The sequence below is a fragment of the Notothenia rossii genome, assembly GCF_949606895.1.
Source record: "Notothenia rossii genome assembly, contig: scaffold_335, whole genome shotgun sequence".
Taxonomy (NCBI): Eukaryota; Metazoa; Chordata; class Actinopteri; order Perciformes; family Nototheniidae; genus Notothenia; species Notothenia rossii.
The window spans coordinates 10,911-29,992 of record NW_027639658.1 but is presented as its reverse complement, the minus strand read 5'-3'; the positions used below and the strand labels follow the sequence as shown (position 1 = coordinate 29,992).

Sequence of the window (19,082 nt, the reverse complement as noted above, 5' to 3'; positions counted from 1 at the left end):
AAACAATGTATTGATGAAGTGTTCGGTAATTTTATGCTTATTTGGATTCAACAGGTCAATATTGTAATCCCCACAGATAAACATCATTTTTTGTAATGATTTAGTAAACATGTTTTCTACCCTATCTGTAAATGTGTCAATACAGGTTCCAGGAGCTCTGTATATACAACTCACAATAAAATGTTTAGACTTTTCCATACAAATTTCTACTGTAACACATTCAAACAAATCGTCAACAGCTGTTGTGATGCTCTGTTAAAATGTATTGTGCAAGTTAGGGTGTATAAATTAGGTTAAAAGGTATTGTGCAAGTTAGGGTGTGTAAGTGTAAGTTAGATTAAAACATTTTTACGAGTGGTGCCAAGTTTGAAGTTTGGGGTTTTTGGTGTCTTTAATAAACAGTGACATTCAATAAATCAATAGACATTAATTCAAGAGTAAAGTATGTAGGAAAGCAGATGTCAGGTTAGAATAAGTACAATAAGATGTATGATGTAGCCTATAATGAAGTAAAATATCTAAACATAATATGCAAACGATCAAATTCAAAACGTCAATGTACCTAAATCAGTTGCCACACACATTAAAAAATATATAACAGTGTAGGTTTTGTTGTTTGTCTGGATTTATGTATCAGTATTGTCAAGTCACGTAACGTCATGACGTTTACTGTCATATCAGGAAATCGAAAGTTAGTTGTATCCAAAAATGGGTTGAATCGAAGCAGCAAGGATATGTAGCTACGCGGGACCAAACTGGGAAAACCGAGAGCTGCTGTGAGCGGTGTAGTTTTGAACCTATCGTTTTACGTAATTCAAGATTGAATTCTGACGTGTTTTAAGATGGAAAGTGCTGTTTATAAACTGAACGAATACGCGAAGAAAACAAGTTTTTTACTTCAATATGAGGACCTTGGCTCTGTTGGCCCAGACCACGATAAAACGTAAGTTTAATAACATTCCTTTTACCCGTGAGTTATGCTTAAGCCTTCCTGTGTAGCTATATTATTCGGTCGGAACGGTAGTGGGAGTAGTTCAATATCAAGATTATTGGACTTCTCACAGACGAAAAACAGCTTTTCCTTTAAAGAGGACACATGGTTAATCAGGAAACTCCTTAAAGAATCATTAAACTACTTTTTAGTTGGTCTACATTGGGAAGATACCATAAACTAAATATAGAATAAAGTATATATAGGCATATCAAAGCCCTGCATGTTCATAATACAGTAGGCCTATACTTACACTTTTCACTGACACAGGGATCGGTCATTTTCTGGGCGTGATTATTTCCTCATAACCTTTGTTTATAACAAATGGCCTAAATTATAAATTAACAAATCTTCATTATAAAAAAATCGTAAATGAAATGCACATTATTTGACTTTACTGAGCTTCTTAAGGGGTTGTTGATTTTATAATGTCCCAAGTGCAAAGTAATCAACCTCTTCAAGAACAATAAACTCATTTACTTGTAAAATACTCAATAAAGTCATGACATATGAGGACGTATGTATACATAATATGTATTTCCTTTTTGTAAAGCTCTTTGAATTGCCTTGTGTTGAAAGTTGCTATACAAATAAACTTGCCTTACAATGAAAATAAACTGCACCCTTGGGTTTCTTGAGAGAAGTAGGCCTACGGACAAGTCAAAAACATGCACTTATAGGCTATGTTGATAAAAATAATGAAAGGATCACGACATCAATCGATATCCATATATATATTTGTAATTGACTGTATTTCCCTGAAGTAATTTTCCTCCTGATAGTAGCTAATTCAATTGAGATCATTTTAAAACAGTAGCATATATTTTTAATGGGGCAATATGCCTAACTTACTCTACTCCTTGTAGAGTAAGTTAGGCACACATTATTGCTCACAATTAACAACATGGATGGTTACTAGAGGCTTACTATTATATTATGCAGAACCAACTGATTGAATGCATCCCAACCCCACCAACATTATTTCAAGTCTGCCTGAATAACATAATTATAATTGCTCTACAGATTCACCCAGAGGGTGGTCCTGAATGGTAAAGTCTACCCTGAGGGTGTGGGGAAGACGAAAAAGGAAGCCAAGCAAGATGCTGCTAAAAAGCCCCTGAGAGACGCACATCAGGAGGGCGCACATCAGGTATGAGTTGCGACCCTAATATTTTCGTCCTCTATTTTTAACAAACCCCTTTTATTAAAGGTCAAATACCAATCATAGGCCTAAACATATGCTGTAGGGCTGTAAACTTCATTTACTTCACTACAGCATGACTTGCTAATCGTCCTCTATGAGTTATATTAATATAACATCAGGCAATTCTGTGTTTTTATTATTTCCCAAAAGGTGGGGAACACATGATCGAAAAGTGGACATATTTGCTCTGGGGTTGATATACTTGGAACTCCTGTGGAAAGTCTCTTCTGGCCATGAAAGAGGAGAGGTGAAGTTTACAGACAAAGACTTTCCACCACAATGTTACCATAATTTGTCGGCTTTTCTCTTCTTGTATTTATATGCAACATTCAACTCAATTGTTGAATTATTAGTTTGATTCAGGCTAACTATGTTCTTTCATCCTTTTATCACTGCATGAATACCAGGTTTTAAAACATGCAAGAAAACAGATTCTCCCGACAGACTTTTCACAGGTCTTCCAAGAAGAGGTATATAATAATAATAATAATAATAATAATAATAATAATAATAATAATAATAATTATAATAATAACAACTTGAATTTATATAGCACCTTTCATAACCTCAAGGTCGCTTTACAAAGAAACATACAAGGACAAGACATAAAACATAAAAAAATAAAAACATAAATAAAAAAACATAAACATAAACATAAAACAGGGGGCAGAAATGGAAGTGTAAGTGGGGGGGGGGGGGGGGTGAGTTATTGTTGGAAGGCGATGTTTGTAACAATCAGCTTATATTTTAAGCCTAGTTACCTTTGAAAAAAGGTTGGGAGCTAATGTGGTAATTTAACCAGGCAAAGAGAGTGGCTGATACATTAAGAGTGTCCTCTAAAATAATAAAGTCCCCCCCCCAAACTAAAACCTAGACAGAGTCAGTATGGCATCACAAACAAACACAATTATATCTGGAGTAATTCTCAGGCATTGTCCAACTTAAAATGCAGCCTTCTTGTTAAGGCTGAATAATCCAAACGAAAGCAAAAATAATAAGTCCAAAGTCACTTCACAAAAAAAGGTAATCCAGTTCAAACGAGAATGCTGCCAGTTGAGGATAAAACTCCAAAAAGAAGGGACTCACCGGCCGCCGAAAAAGGGAAATAGTATTCATTTTACCTCTGGGCTTGTGATGTCAGTCTTTGCTGCTCCTCAGGGTCTTTGGATGTCATTGTTCCTAAAGCCCATACAGTATCCCCAACCTCACTCCAAACCTTTTATTTTCCTCCCAAACAAACAGTTCCCTCTGCCTTTGTTCCCTTTGGGCCCCGCCCCCTTTTCCTCATCTTTATCCAAATGCACACCTGATTAGCACACAAGATCTCAGTTACAGGTGTTGTTTTTTGCAGAACCTAATCATCAAGAAAATGCTGCATGAGAAGCCAGAGGAGCGACCTAAAGCAAGTGATCTGAAGGTACAGCTGGACAAGTTGGCTCAGACACAACATGTGCCACCGAAAAGTGCAACTGTGTGATCATCACAACGAATTGTGGCAAGTCTTATGAGGGTAATGAGATCTGTCTGTCGTCTGATGAAAATATTTGATGTACTGTTTATGTGATGTTATTAATATTCATTGATGAATGGTTGATGGACTGCACTTAAATAGTGATTTATCTGAACTTCAACTTAACACTGTCCTGTCTGCACTTACAGGAGTTCAAATCATTTACCATGCAAATGAAAAATTATGGGTTTAATAATCAAAGATTGGAATGTGAAATCCAATGTTATCATAATTTTAGTAACTCAGATATTTCACATCTGTCCAACTGTCTTAAATAATCATGTGCTGGTTATTTCTATGTCAACAGTTGACATTTTATGCAATGCTGGGAATGGTCAATACATACAACATATTTTGTTTTGTACTAAATATGTTAAGTTTGAGAATAAAATAATGGCAAAAAGTATGGGTGACAAATGTCATGCATGAGTTAGCCAAAACAAACAGCATCTTTTTTGTATTGCTATATTTTATAATCTTTCACGAAAGACTTCCCTTTTGTTTTTAAATGAGATTTTACATATATTTAGAACAAATAATCATGTCCTGTCTAATTACTTTGGCAGTATGCATCCCAAAGTATATAAAACATCTCTATAGTGTTTGATTGATGTTGTGACACATTTCAAGGGCTCTAACATCATCATGATTTGAGATGTAGCATGGTAATGTGGACTCATTCCTAGGACCATGAAAATGTGTGTGAAAGGGGTCTTTATGGGGGTATTTCGTGCAATAAGTAGCACGTTCCTTTTATGTAGTTTACATGTTAAACTTGAACGTCATAGGTCAAAGGCTTTTAGCACAATCAACTGCATACCATTGAGGTCCCGGTGACCTTTTTTCAGTGCTAGGTAAACTGTGTTGAGTTCTTGTTTTAGCTGCATGTACTGAAATGTTATCCATGGTTGGAGAACTGTCACTACTACCAAGATGATAACTTGGTCAAGTCAGCATTGTAAAGCTCCCACCAGGATTTGAACCTGGCATTTCTATAATTTGTTACGATTACACACATATTAGTTTAGGAAAAGCTGCACCTACATGCTCCACCAGCACACTGGCCCAAGTATAGGTTCCTTAGTGTTGCACATTACAAATCAAAGCCTTGCCAATACAAATGTTAACATCACAATCGCACACACACATTTAACCACCATCTATATATTTCTCATTCGGCTGACATGAGTACATTGATTCATTCAACAACAAGAAACTTCCCAAACCTGCCTAACCTGTGCCCAGCCCCAGAGCCAGGCACTGGGCATGGCCGTCGTGGCTATGGCAAGAGTCATACTGAGACAGTGGGTGCATAAACCAAAAATAAACCCTGTGTGTCAGGGATTTTGTCAGCAGTCTTGTAAATTAGGTTAAAATGTATTGTGCAAGTTAGGGTGTATAAGTTAGGTTAAAATGTATTGTGCAAGTTAGGGTGTGTAAGTGTAAGTTAGATTAAAACATTTTTACGAGTGGTGCCAAGTTTGAAGTTTGTGGTTTTTGGTGTCTTTAATAAACAGTTACATTCAATAAATCAATAGACATTAATTCAAGAGTAAAGTATTTAGGAAAGCAGATGTCAGGTTAGAATAAATACAATGAGATGTAGCCTATAATGAAGTAAAATATCTAAACATAATATGCAAACGATCAAATCCAAAACGTCAATGTACCTAAATCAGGTGCCACACACATTTAAAAAATATAACAGTGTAGGTTTTGTTGTTTGTCTGGATTTATGTATCAGTATTGTCAAGTCAGGTAACGTCATGACGTTTACTGTCATATCAGGAAAATCGAAAGTTAGTTGTATCCAAAATCAGTTGAATCGAAGCAGCAAGGATATGTAGCTACGCGGGACCAAACTGGGAAAACCGAGAGCTGCTGTGAGCGGTGTAGTTTTGAACCTATCGTTTTACGTAATTCAAGATTGAATTCTGACGTGTTTTAAGATGGAAAGTGCTGTTTCTAAACTGAACGAATACGCGAATAAAACAAGTTGTTTACTTCAATATGAGGACCTTGGCTCTGTTGGCCCAGACCACGATAAAAAGTAAGTTTAATAACATTCCTTTTACCCGTGAGTTATGCTTAAGCCTTCCTGTGTAGCTATATTATTCGGTCAGAACGGTAGTGGGAGTAGTTCAATATCAAGATTATTGGACTTCTCACAGACAAAAACAGCTTTTCCTTTAAAGAGGACACATGGTTAATCAGAAAACTCCTTAAAGAATCAATAAACTACTTTTTAGTTGGTCTACATTGGGAAGATACCATAAACTAAATACAGAATAAAGTATAGGCCTATCAAAGCCCTGCATGTTCATAATACAGTAGGCCTATACTTACACTTTTCACTCACACAGGGATCGGTCATTTTCTGGGCGTGATTATTTCCTCATAATGTGTAACCTTTGTTTATAACAAATGGCCTAAATTATAAATTAACAAATCTTCATTATAAAAAAATCGTAAATGAAATGCACATTATTTGACTTTACTAAGCTTCTTAAGGGGTTGTTGATTTTATAATGTCCCAAGTCCAAAGTAATCAACCTCTTCAAGAACAATAAACTCATTTACTTGTAAAATACTCAATAAAGTCATGACATATGAGGACGTATGTATACATAATATGTATTTCCTTTTTGTAAAGCTCTTTGAATTGCCTTGTGTTGAAAGGTGCTATACAAATAAACTTGCCTTACAATGAAAATAAACTGCACCCTTGGGTTTCTTGAGAGAAGTAGGCCTACGGACAAGTCAAAAACATGCACTTATAGGCTATGTTGATAAAAATAATGAAAGGATCACGACATCAATCGATATCCATATATATATTTGTAATTGACTGTATTTCCCTGAAGTAATTTTCCTCCTGATAGTAGCTAATTCAATTGAGATCATTTTAAAACAGTAGCATATCTTTTTAATGGGGCAATATGCCTAACTTACTCTACTCCTTGTAGAGTAAGTTAGGCACACATTATTGCTCACAATTAACAACATGGATGGTTACTAGAGGCTTACTATTATATTATGCAGAACCAACTGATTGAATGCATCCCAACCCCACCAACATTATTTCAAGTCTGCCTGAATAACATAATTATAATTGCTCTACAGATTCACCCAGAGGGTGGTCCTGAATGGTAAAGTCTACCCTGAGGGTGTGGGGAAGACGAAAAAGGAAGCCAAGCAAGATGCTGCTAAAAAGCCCCTGAGAGACGCACATCAGGAGGGCGCACATCAGGTATGAGTTGCGACCCTAATATTTTCGTCCTCTATTTTTAACAAACCCCTTTTATTAAAGGTCAAATACCAATCATAGGCCTAAACATATGCTGTAGGGCTGTAAACTTCATTTACTTCACTACAGCATGACTTGCTAATCGTCCTCTATGAGTTATATTAATATAACATCAGGCAATTCTGTGTTTTTATTATTTCCCAAAAGGTGGGGAACACATGAGCGAAAAGTGGACATATTTGCTCTGGGGTTGATATACTTGGAACTCCTGTGGAAAGTCTCTTCTGGCCATGAAAGAGGAGAGGTGAAGTTTACAGACAAAGACTTTCCACCACAATGTTACCATAATTTGTCGGCTTTTCTCTTCTTGTATTTATATGCAACATTCAACTCAATTGTTGAATTATTAGTTTGATTCAGGCTAACTATGTTCTTTCATCCTTTTATCACTGCATGAATACCAGGTTTTAAAACATGCAAGAAAACAGATTCTCCCGACAGACTTTTCACAGGTCTTCCAAGAAGAGGTATATAATAATAATAATAATAATAATAAAAATAATTATAATAATAATTATAATAATAACAACTTGAATTTATATAGCACCTTTCATAACCTCAAGGTCGCTTTACAAAGAAACATACAAGGACAAGACATAAAACATAAACAAATAAAAACATAAATAAAAAAACATAAAGATAAAACAGGGGGCAGAAATGGAAGTGTAAGTGGGGGGGGGGGGGGGGGGGTTGAGTTATTGTTGGAGGGCGATGTTTGTAACAATCAGCTTATATTTTAAGCCTAGTTACCTTTGAAAAAAGGTTGGGAGCTAATGTGGTAATTTAACCAGGCAAAGAGAGTGGCTGATACATTAAGAGTGTCCTCTAAAATAATAAAGTCCCCCCCCCAAACTAAAACCTAGACAGAGTCAGTATGGCATCACAAACAAACACAATTATATCTGGAGTAATTCTCAGGCATTGTCCAACTTAAAATGCAGCCTTCTTGTTAAGGCTGAATAATCCAAACGAAAGCAAAAATAATAAGTCCAAAGTCACTTCACAAAAAAAGGTAATCCAGTTCAAACGAGAATGCTGCCAGTTGAGGATAAAACTCCAAAAAGAAGGGACTCACCGGCCGCCGAAAAAGGGAAATAGTATTCATTTTACCTCTGGGCTTGTGATGTCAGTCTTTGCTGCTCCTCAGGGTCTTTGGATGTCATTGTTCCTAAAGCCCATACAGTATCCCCAACCTCACTCCAAACCTTTTATTTTCCTCCCAAACAAACAGTTCCCTCTGCCTTTGTTCCCTTTGGGCCCCGCCCCCTTTTCCTCATCTTTATCCAAATGCACACCTGATTAGCACACAAGATCTCAGTTACAGGTGTTGTTTTTTGCAGAACCTAATCATCAAGAAAATGCTGCATGAGAAGCCAGAGGAGCGACCTAAAGCAAGTGATCTGAAGGCACAGCTGGACAAGTTGGCTCAGACACAACATGTGCCACCGAAAAGTGCAACTGTGTGATCATCACAACGAATTGTGGCAAGTCTTATGAGGGTAATGAGATCTGTCTGTCGTCTGATGAAAATATTTGATGTACTGTTTATGTGATGTTATTAATATTCATTGATGAATGGTTGATGGACTGCACTTAAATAGTGATTTATCTGAACTTCAACTTAACACTGTCCTGTCTGCACTTACAGGAGTTCAAATCATTTACCCTGCAAATTAAAAATGATGGGTTTAATAATCAAAGATTGGAATGTGAAATCCAATGTTATCATAATTTTTGTAACTCAGATATTTCACATCTGTCCAACTGTCTTAAATAATCATGTGCTGGTTATTTCTGTGTCAACAGTTGACATTTTATGCAATGCTGGGAATGGTCAATACATATTACATATTTTGTTTTGTACTAAATATGTTAAGTTTGAGAATAAAATAATGGCAAAAAGTATGGGTGACAAATGTCATGCATGAGTTAGCCAAAACAAACAGCATCTTTTTTGTATTGCTATATTTTATAATCTTTCACGAAAGACTTCCCTTTTGTTTTTAAATGAGATTTTACATCTATTTAGAACAAATAATCATGTCCTGTCTAATTACTTTGGCAGTATGCATCCCAAAGTATATAACACATCTCTATAGTGTTTGATTGATGTTGTGACACATTTCAAGGGCTCTAACATCATCATGATTTGAGATGTAGCATGGTAATGTGGACTCATTCCTAGGACCATGAAAATGTGTGTGGAAGGGGTCTTTATGGGGGTATTTCGTGCAATAAGTAGCACGTTCCTTTTATGTAGTTTACATGTTAAACTTGAACGTCATAGGTCAAAGGCTTTTAGCACAATCAACTGCATACCATTGAGGTCCCGGTGACCTTTTTTCAGTGCTAGGTAAACTGTGTTGAGTTCTTGTTTTAGCTGCATGTACTGAAATGTTATCCATGGTTGGAGAACTGTCACTACTACCAAGATGATAACTTGGTCAAGTCAGCATTGTAAAGCTCCCACCAGGATTTGAACCTGGCATTTCTATAATTTGTTACGATTACACACATATTAGTTTAGGAAAAGCTGCACCTACATGCTCCACCAGCACACTGGCCCAAGTATAGGTTCCTTAGTGTTGCACATTACAAATCAAAGCCTTGCCAATACAAATGTTAACATCACAATCGCACACACACATTTAACCACCATCTATATATTTCTCATTCGGCTGACAACGAGTAAATTGATTCATTCAACAACAAGAAACTCCCCAAACCTGCCTAACCTGTGCCCAGCCCCAGAGCCAGGCACTGGGCATGGCCGTCGTGGCTATGGCAAGAGTCATACTGAGACAGTGGGTGCATAAACCAAAAATAAACCCTGTGTGTCAGGGATTTTGTCAGCAGTCTTGTAAATTAGGTTAAAATGTATTGTGCAAGTTAGGGTGTATAAGTTAGGTTAAAATGTATTGTGCAAGTTAGGGTGTGTAAGTGTAAGTTAGATTAAAACATTTTTACGAGTGGTGCCAAGTTTGAAGTTTGGGGTTTTTGGTGTCTTTAATAAACAGTTACATTCAATAAATCAATAGACATTAATTCAAGAGTAAAGTATTTAGGAAAGCAGATGTCAGGTTAGAATAAATACAATGAGATGTATCATGTAGCCTATAATGAAGTAAAATATCTAAACATAATATGCAAACGATCAAATCCAAAACGTCAATGTACCTAAATCAGGTGCCACACACATTTAAAAAATATAACAGTGTAGGTTTTGTTGTTTGTCTGGATTTATGTATCAGTATTGTCAAGTCACGTAACGTCATGACGTTTACTGTCATATCAGGAAATTGAAAGTTAGTTGTATCCAAAATCAGTTGAATCGAAGCAGCAAGGATATGTAGCTACGCGGGACCAAACTGGGAAAACCGAGAGCTGCTGTGAGCGGTGTAGTTTTGAACCTATCGTTTTACGTAATTCAAGATTGAATTCTGACGTGTTTTTAAATGGAAAGTGCTGTTTCTAAACTGAACGAATACGCGAAGAAAACAAGTTTTTTAATTCAATATGAGGACCGTGGCTCTGTTGGCCCAGACCACGATAAAACGTAAGTTTAATAACATTCCTTTTACCCGTGAGTTATGCTTAAGCCTTCCTGTGTAGCTATATTATTCGGTCAGAACGGTAGTGGGAATAGTTCAATATCAAGATTATTGGACTTCTCACAGACAAAAACAGCTTTTCCTTTAAAGAGGACACATGGTTAATCAGGAAACTCCTTAAAGAATCATTAAACTACTTTTTAGTTGGTCTACATTGGGAAGATACCATAAACTAAATATAGAGTAAAGTATATATAGGCCTATCAAAGCTCTGCATGTTCATAATACAGTAGTCCTATACTTACACTTTTCACTGACACAGGGATCGGTCATTTTCTGGGCGTGATTATTTCCTCATAACCTTTGTTTATAACAAATGGCCTGAATGATAAATTAACAAATCTTCATTATAAAAAAATCGTAAATGAAATGCACATTATTTGACTTTACTGAGCTTCTTAAGGGGTTGCTGATTTTATAATGTCCCAAGTGCAAAGTAATCAACCTCTTCAAGAACAATAAACTCATTTACTTGTAAAATACTCAATAAAGTCATGACATATGAGGATGTATGTATACATAATATGTATTTCCTTTTTGTAAAGCACTTTGAATTGCCTTGTGTTGAAAGGTGCTATACAAATAAACTTGCCTTACAATGAAAATAAACTGCACCCTTGGGTTTCTTGAGAGAAGTAGGCCTACGGACAAGTCAAAAACATGCACTTATAGGCTATGTTGATAAAAATAATGAAAGGATCAAGACATCAATCGATATCCATATATATATTTGTAATTGACTGTATTTCCCTGAAGTAATTTTCCTCCTGATAGTAGCCAATTCAATTGAGATCATTTTAAAACAGTAGCATATCTTTTTAATGGGGCAATATGCCTAAGTTACTCTACTCCTTGTAGAGTAAGTTAGGCACACATTATTGCTCACAATTAACAACATGGATGGTTACTAGAGGCTTACTATTATATTATGCAGAACCAACTGATTGAATGCATCCCAACCCCACCAACATTATTTCAAGTCTGCCTGAATAACATAATTATAATTGCTCTACAGATTCACCCAGAGGGTGGTCCTGAATGGTAAAGTCTACCCTGAGGGTGTGGGGAAGACGAAAAAGGAAGCCAAGCAAGATGCTGCTAAAAAGCCCCTGAGAGACGCACATCAGGAGGGCGCACATCAGGTATGAGTTGCGACCCTAATATTTTCGTCCTCTATTTTTAACAAACCCCTTTTATTAAAGGTCAAATACCAATCATAGGCCTAAACATATGCTGTAGGGCTGTAAACTTCATTTACTTCACTACAGCATGACTTGCTAATCGTCCTCTATGAGTTATATTAATATAACATCAGGCAATTCTGTGTTTTTATTATTTCCCAAAAGGTGGGGAACACATGAGCGAAAAGTGGACATATTTGCTCTGGGGTTGATATACTTGGAACTCCTGTGGAAAGTCTCTTCTGGCCATGAAAGAGGAGAGGTGAAGTTTACAGACAAAGACTTTCCACCACAATGTTACCATAATTTGTCGGCTTTTCTCTTCTTGTATTTATATGCAACATTCAACTCAATTGTTGAATTATTAGTTTGATTCAGGCTAACTATGTTCTTTCATCCTTTTATCACTGCATGAATACCAGGTTTTAAAACATGCAAGAAAACAGATTCTCCCGACAGACTTTTCACAGGTCTTCCAAGAAGAGGTATATAATAATAATAATAATAATAATAATAATAATAATAATAATAATAATAATAATAATAATAATTATAATAATAATTATAATAATAACAACTTGAATTTATATAGCACCTTTCATAACCTCAAGGTCGCTTTACAAAGAAACATACAAGGACAAGACATAAAACATAAAAAAATAAAAACATAAATAAAAAAACATAAACATAAACATAAAACAGGGGGCAGAAATGGAAGTGTAAGTTGGGGGGGGGGGGTGAGTTATTGTTGGAGGGCGATGTTTGTAACAATCAGCTTATATTTTAAGCCTAGTTACCTTTGAAAAAAGGTTGGGAGCTAATGTGGTAATTTAACCAGGCAAAGAGAGTGGCTGATACATTAAGAGTGTCCTCTAAAATAATAAAGTCCCCCCCCCAAACTAAAACCTAGACAGAGTCAGTATGGCATCACAAACAAACACAATTATATCTGGAGTAATTCTCAGGCATTGTCCAACTTAAAATGCAGCCTTCTTGTTAAGGCTGAATAATCCAAACGAAAGCAAAAATAATAAGTCCAAAGTCACTTCACAAAAAAAGGTAATCCAGTTCAAACGAGAATGCTGCCAGTTGAGGATAAAACTCCAAAAAGAAGGGACTCACCGGCCGCCGAAAAAGGGAAATAGTATTCATTTTACCTCTGGGCTTGTGATGTCAGTCTTTGCTGCTCCTCAGGGTCTTTGGATGTCATTGTTCCTAAAGCCCATACAGTATCCCCAACCTCACTCCAAACCTTTTATTTTCCTCCCAAACAAACAGTTCCCTCTGCCTTTGTTCCCTTTGGGCCCCGCCCCCTTTTCCTCATCTTTATCCAAATGCACACCTGATTAGCACACAAGATCTCAGTTACAGGTGTTGTTTTTTGCAGAACCTAATCATCAAGAAAATGCTGCATGAGAAGCCAGAGGAGCGACCTAAAGCAAGTGATCTGAAGGCACAGCTGGACAAGTTGGCTCAGACACAACATGTGCCACCGAAAAGTGCAACTGTGTGATCATCACAACGAATTGTGGCAAGTCTTATGAGGGTAATGAGATCTGTCTGTCGTCTGATGAAAATATTTGATGTACTGTTTATGTGATGTTATTAATATTCATTGATGAATGGTTGATGGACTGCACTTAAATAGTGATTTATCTGAACTTCAACTTAACACTGTCCTGTCTGCACTTACAGGAGTTCAAATCATTTACCCTGCAAATTAAAAATGATGGGTTTAATAATCAAAGATTGGAATGTGAAATCCAATGTTATCATAATTTTTGTAACTCAGATATTTCACATCTGTCCAACTGTCTTAAATAATCATGTGCTGGTTATTTCTGTGTCAACAGTTGACATTTTATGCAATGCTGGGAATGGTCAATACATACAACATATTTTGTTTTGTACTAAATATGTTAAGTTTGAGAATAAAATAATGGCAAAAAGTATGGGTGACAAATGTCATGCATGAGTTAGCCAAAACAAACAGCATCTTTTTTGTATTGCTATATTTTATAATCTTTCACGAAAGACTTCCCTTTTGTTTTTAAATGAGATTTTACATCTATTTAGAACAAATAATCATGTCCTGTCTAATTACTTTGGCAGTATGCATCCCAAAGTATATAACACATCTCTATAGTGTTTGATTGATGTTGTGACACATTTCAAGGGCTCTAACATCATCATGATTTGAGATGTAGCATGGTAATGTGGACTCATTCCTAGGACCATGAAAATGTGTGTGAAAGGGGTCTTTATGGGGGTATTTCGTGCAATAAGTAGCACGTTCCTTTTATGTAGTTTACATGTTAAACTTGAACGTCATAGGTCAAAGGCTTTTAGCACAATCAACTGCATACCATTGAGGTCCCGGTGACCTTTTTTCAGTGCTAGGTAAACTGTGTTGAGTTCTTGTTTTAGCTGCATGTACTGAAATGTTATCCATGGTTGGAGAACTGTCACTACTACCAAGATGATAACTTGGTCAAGTCAGCATTGTAAAGCTCCCACCAGGATTTGAACCTGGCATTTCTATAATTTGTTACGATTACACACATATTAGTTTAGGAAAAGCTGCACCTACATGCTCCACCAGCACACTGGCCCAAGTATAGGTTCCTTAGTGTTGCACATTACAAATCAAAGCCTTGCCAATACAAATGTTAACATCACAATCGCACACACACATTTAACCACCATCTATATATTTCTCATTCGGCTGACATGAGTACATTGATTCATTCAACAACAAGAAACTTCCCAAACCTGCCTAACCTGTGCCCAGCCCCAGAGCCAGGCACTGGGCATGGCCGTCGTGGCTATGGCAAGAGTCATACTGAGACAGTGGGTGCATAAACCAAAAATAAACCCTGTGTGTCAGGGATTTTGTCAGCAGTCTTGTAAATTAGGTTAAAATGTATTGTGCAAGTTAGGGTGTATAAGTTAGGTTAAAAGGTATTGTGCAAGTTAGGGTGTGTAAGTGTAAGTTAGATTAAAACATTTTTACGAGTGGTGCCAAGTTTGAAGTTTGGGGTTTTTGGTGTCTTTAATAAACAGTTACATTCAATAAATCAATAGACATTAATTCAAGAGTAAAGTATGTAGGAAAGCAGATGTCAGGTTAGAATAAATACAATGAGATGTATCATGTAGCCTATAATGAAGTAAAATATCTAAACATAATATGCAAACGATCAAATCCAAAACGTCAATGTACCTAAATCAGGTGCCACACACATTTAAAAAATATAACAGTGTAGGTTTTGTTGTTTGTCTGGATTTATGTATCAGTATTGTCAAGTCACGTAACGTCATGACGTTTACTTTCATATCAGGAAATCGAAAGTTAGTTGTATCCAAAATCAGTTGAATCGAAGCAGCAAGGATATGTAGCTACGCGGGACCAAACTGGGAAAACCGAGAGCTGCTGTGAGCGGTGTAGTTTTGAACCTATCGTTTTACGTAATTCAAGATTGAATTCTGACGTGTTTTAAGATGGAAAGTGCTGTTTATAAACTGAACGAATACGCGAATAAAACAAGTTGTTTACTTCAATATGAGGACCTTGGCTCTGTTGGCCCAGACCACGATAAAATGTAAGTTTAATAACATTCCTTTTACCCGTGAGTTATGCTTAAGCTTTACTGTGTAGCTATATTATTCGGTCAGAACGGTAGTGGGAGTAGTTCAATATCAAGATTATTGGACTTCTCACAGACAAAAACAGCTTTTCCTTTAAAGAGGACACATGGTTAATCAGGAAACTCCTTAAAGAATCATTAAACTACTTTTTAGTTGGTCTACATTGGGAAGATACCATAAACTAAATAGAGAATAAAGTATAGGCCTATCAAAGCCCTGCATGTTCATAATACAGTAGGCCTATACTTACACTTTTCACTCACACAGGGATCGGTCATTTTCTGGGCGTGATTATTTCCTCATAACCTTTGTTTATAACAAATGGCCTAAATTATAAATTAACAAATCTTCATTATAAAAAAATCGTAAATGAAATGCACATTATTTGACTTTACTGAGCTTCTTAAGGGGTTGCTGATTTTATAATGTCCCAAGTCCAAAGTAATCAACCTCTTCAAGAACAATAAACTCATTTAGTTGTAAAATACTCAATAAAGTCATGACATATGAGGACGTATGTATACATAATATGTATTTCCTTTTTGTAAAGCACTTTGAATTGCCTTGTGTTGAAAGGTGCTATACAAATAAACTTGCCTTACAATGAAAATAAACTGCACCCTTGGGTTTCTTGAGAGAAGTAGGCCTACGGACAAGTCAAAAACATGCACTTATAGGCTATGTTGATAAAAATAATGAAAGGATCAAGACATCAATCGATATCCATATATATATTTGTAATTGACTGTATTTCCCTGAAGTAATTTTCCTCCTGATAATAGCCAATTCAATTGAGATCATTTTAAAACAGTAGCATATCTTTTTAATGGGGCAATATGCCTAACTTACTCTACTCCTTGTAGAGTAAGTTAGGCACACATTATTGCTCACAATTAACAACATGGATGGTTACTAGAGGCTTACTATTATATTATGCAGAACCAACTGATTGAATGCATCCCAACCCCACCAACATTATTTCAAGTCTGCCTGAATAACATAATTATAATTGCTCTACAGATTCACCCAGAGGGTGGTCCTGAATGGTAAAGTCTACCCTGAGGGTGTGGGGAAGACGAAAAAGGAAGCCAAGCAAGATGCTGCTAAAAAGCCCCTGAGAGACGCACATCAGGAGGGCGCACATCAGGTATGAGTTGCGACCCTAATATTTTCGTCCTCTATTTTTAACAAACCCCTTTTATTAAAGGTCAAATACCAATCATAGGCCTAAACATATGCTGTAGGGCTGTAAACTTCATTTACTTCACTACAGCATGACTTGCTAATCGTCCTCTATGAGTTATATTAATATAACATCAGGCAATTCTGTGTTTTTATTATTTCCCAAAAGGTGGGGAACACATGATCGAAAAGTGGACATATTTGCTCTGGGGTTGATATACTTGGAACTCCTGTGGAAAGTCTCTTCTGGCCATGAAAGAGGAGAGGTGAAGTTTACAGACAAAGACTTTCCACCACAATGTTACCATAATTTGTCGGCTTTTCTCTTCTTGTATTTATATGCAACATTCAACTCAATTGTTGAATTATTAGTTTGATTCAGGCTAACTATGTTCTTTCATCCTTTTATCACTGCATGAATACCAGGTTTTAAAACATGCAAGAAAACAGATTCTCCCGACAGACTTTTCACAGGTCTTCCAAGAAGAGGTATATAATAATAATAATAATAATAATAATAATAATTATAATAATAATTATAATAATAACAACTTGAATTTATATAGCACCTTTCATAACCTCAAGGTCGCTTTACAAAGAAACATACAAGGACAAGACATAAAACATAAACAAATAAAAACATAAATAAAAAAACATAAACATAAACATAAAACAGGGGGCAGAAATGGAAGTGTAAGTTGGGGGGGGGGGGGTGAGTTATTGTTGGAAGGCGATGTTTGTAACAATCAGCTTATATTTTAAGCCTAGTTACCTTTGAAAAAAGGTTGGGAGCTAATGTGGTAATTTAACCAGGCAAAGAGAGTGGCTGATACATTAAGAGTGTCCTCTAAAATAATAAAGTCCCCCCCCCAAACTAAAACCTAGACAGAGTCAGTATGGCATCACAAACAAACACAATTATATCTGGAGTAATTCTCAGGCATTGTCCAACTTAAAATGCAGCCTTCTTGTTAAGGCTGAATAATCCAAACGAAAGCAAAAATAATAAGTCCAAAGTCACTTCACAAAAAAAGGTAATCCAGTTCAAACGAGAATGCTGCCAGTTGAGGATAAAACTCCAAAAAGAAGGGACTCACCGGCCGCCGAAAAAGGGAAATAGTATTCATTTTACCTCTGGGCTTGTGATGTCAGTCTTTGCTGCTCCTCAGGGTCTTTGGATGTCAATGTTCCTAAAGCCCATACAGTATCCCCAACCTCACTCCAAACCTTTTATTTTCCTCCCAAACAAACAGTTCCCTCTGCCTTTGTTCCCTTTGGGCCCCGCCCCCTTTTCCTCATCTTTATCCAAATGCACACCTGATTAGCACACAAGATCTCAGTTACAGGTGTTGTTTTTTGCAGAACCTAATCATCAAGAAAATGCTGCATGAGAAGCCAGAGGAGCGACCTAAAGCAAGTGATCTGAAGGCACAGCTGGACAAGTTGGCTCAGACACAACATGTGCCACCGAAAAGTGCAACTGTGTGATCATCACAACGAATTGTGGCAAGTCTTATGAGGGTAATGAGATCTGTCTGTCGTCTGATGAAAATATTTGATGTACTGTTTATGTGATGTTATTAATATTCATTGATGAATGGTTGATGGACTGCACTTAAATAGTGATTTATCTGAACTTCAACTTAACACTGTCCTGTCTGCACTTACAGGAGTTCAAATCATTTACCATGCAAATGAAAAATTATGGGTTTAATAATCAAAGATTGGAATGTGAAATCCAATGTATCATAATTTTAGTAACTCAGATATTTCACATCTGTCCAACTGTCTTAAATAATCATGTGCTGGTTATTTCTATGTCAACAGTTGACATTTTATGCAATGCTGGGAATGGTCAATACATACAACATATTTTGTTTTGTACTAAATATGTTAAGTTTGAGAATAAAATAATGGCAAAAAGTATGGGTGACAAATGTCATGCATGAGTTAGCCAAAACAAACAGCATCTTTTTTGTATTGCTATATTTTATAATCTTTCACGAAAGACTTCCCTTTTGTTTTTAAATGAGATTTTACATCTATTTAGAACAAATAATCATGTCCTGTCTAATTACTTTGGCAGTATGCATCCCAAAGTATATAAAACATCTCTATAGTGTTTGATTGATGTTGTGACACATTTCAAGGGCTCTAACATCATCATGATTTGAGATGTAGCATGGTAATGTGGACTCATTCCTAGGACCATGAAAATGTGTGTGAAAGGGGTCTTTATGGGGGTATTTCGTGCAATAAGTAGCACGTTCCTTTTATGTAGTTTACATGTTAAACTTGAACGTCATAGGTCAAAGGCTTTTAGCACAATCAACTGCATACCATTGAGGTCCCGGTGACCTTTTTTCAGTGCTAGGTAAACTGTGTTGAGTTCTTGTTTTAGCTGCATGTACTGAAATGTTATCCATGGTTGGAGAACTGTCACTACTA

At 36.3% G+C, this 19,082-nt stretch overlaps 1 protein-coding gene and 1 long non-coding RNA gene across 4 annotated transcripts; both read left to right on the top strand.

Moving 5' to 3' along the window:
• Positions 1 to 8: 8 nt before the first annotated feature.
• On the top strand, positions 9 to 4,154 carry LOC307027553 (interferon-induced, double-stranded RNA-activated protein kinase-like). 2 transcript variants are annotated; one of them, XR_013804677.1, is made up of 3 exons: positions 9 to 943; positions 2,015 to 2,141; positions 2,346 to 2,758. XR_013804677.1 is itself a non-coding variant. In XM_079695827.1 (3 exons), the coding sequence occupies exons 1-3, from the start codon at positions 843 to 845 to the stop codon at positions 3,670 to 3,672; spliced, it is 354 nt and encodes a 117-aa protein (XP_079551953.1). In that variant the 5' UTR covers positions 9 to 842; the 3' UTR covers positions 3,673 to 4,154. The 2 variants fall into 2 exon arrangements, 1 of the variants encoding a protein (XP_079551953.1); XM_079695827.1 differs by lacking the exon at positions 2,346 to 2,758 and adding an exon at positions 3,547 to 4,154.
• A 2,679-nt stretch (positions 4,155 to 6,833) lies between these two features.
• Positions 6,834 to 18,603, top strand: LOC307027554. 2 transcript variants are annotated; one of them, XR_013804678.1, is made up of 9 exons: positions 6,834 to 6,955; positions 7,160 to 7,256; positions 8,353 to 8,511; positions 11,639 to 11,765; positions 11,970 to 12,066; positions 13,192 to 13,350; positions 16,473 to 16,599; positions 16,804 to 16,900; positions 17,997 to 18,603. It is a non-coding gene; the product is annotated as an uncharacterized lncRNA (long non-coding RNA). The 2 variants fall into 2 exon arrangements; XR_013804679.1 differs by lacking the exons at positions 6,834 to 6,955; positions 7,160 to 7,256 and having other exon boundaries at positions 7,727 to 8,511.
• Positions 18,604 to 19,082: the final 479 nt, after the last annotated feature.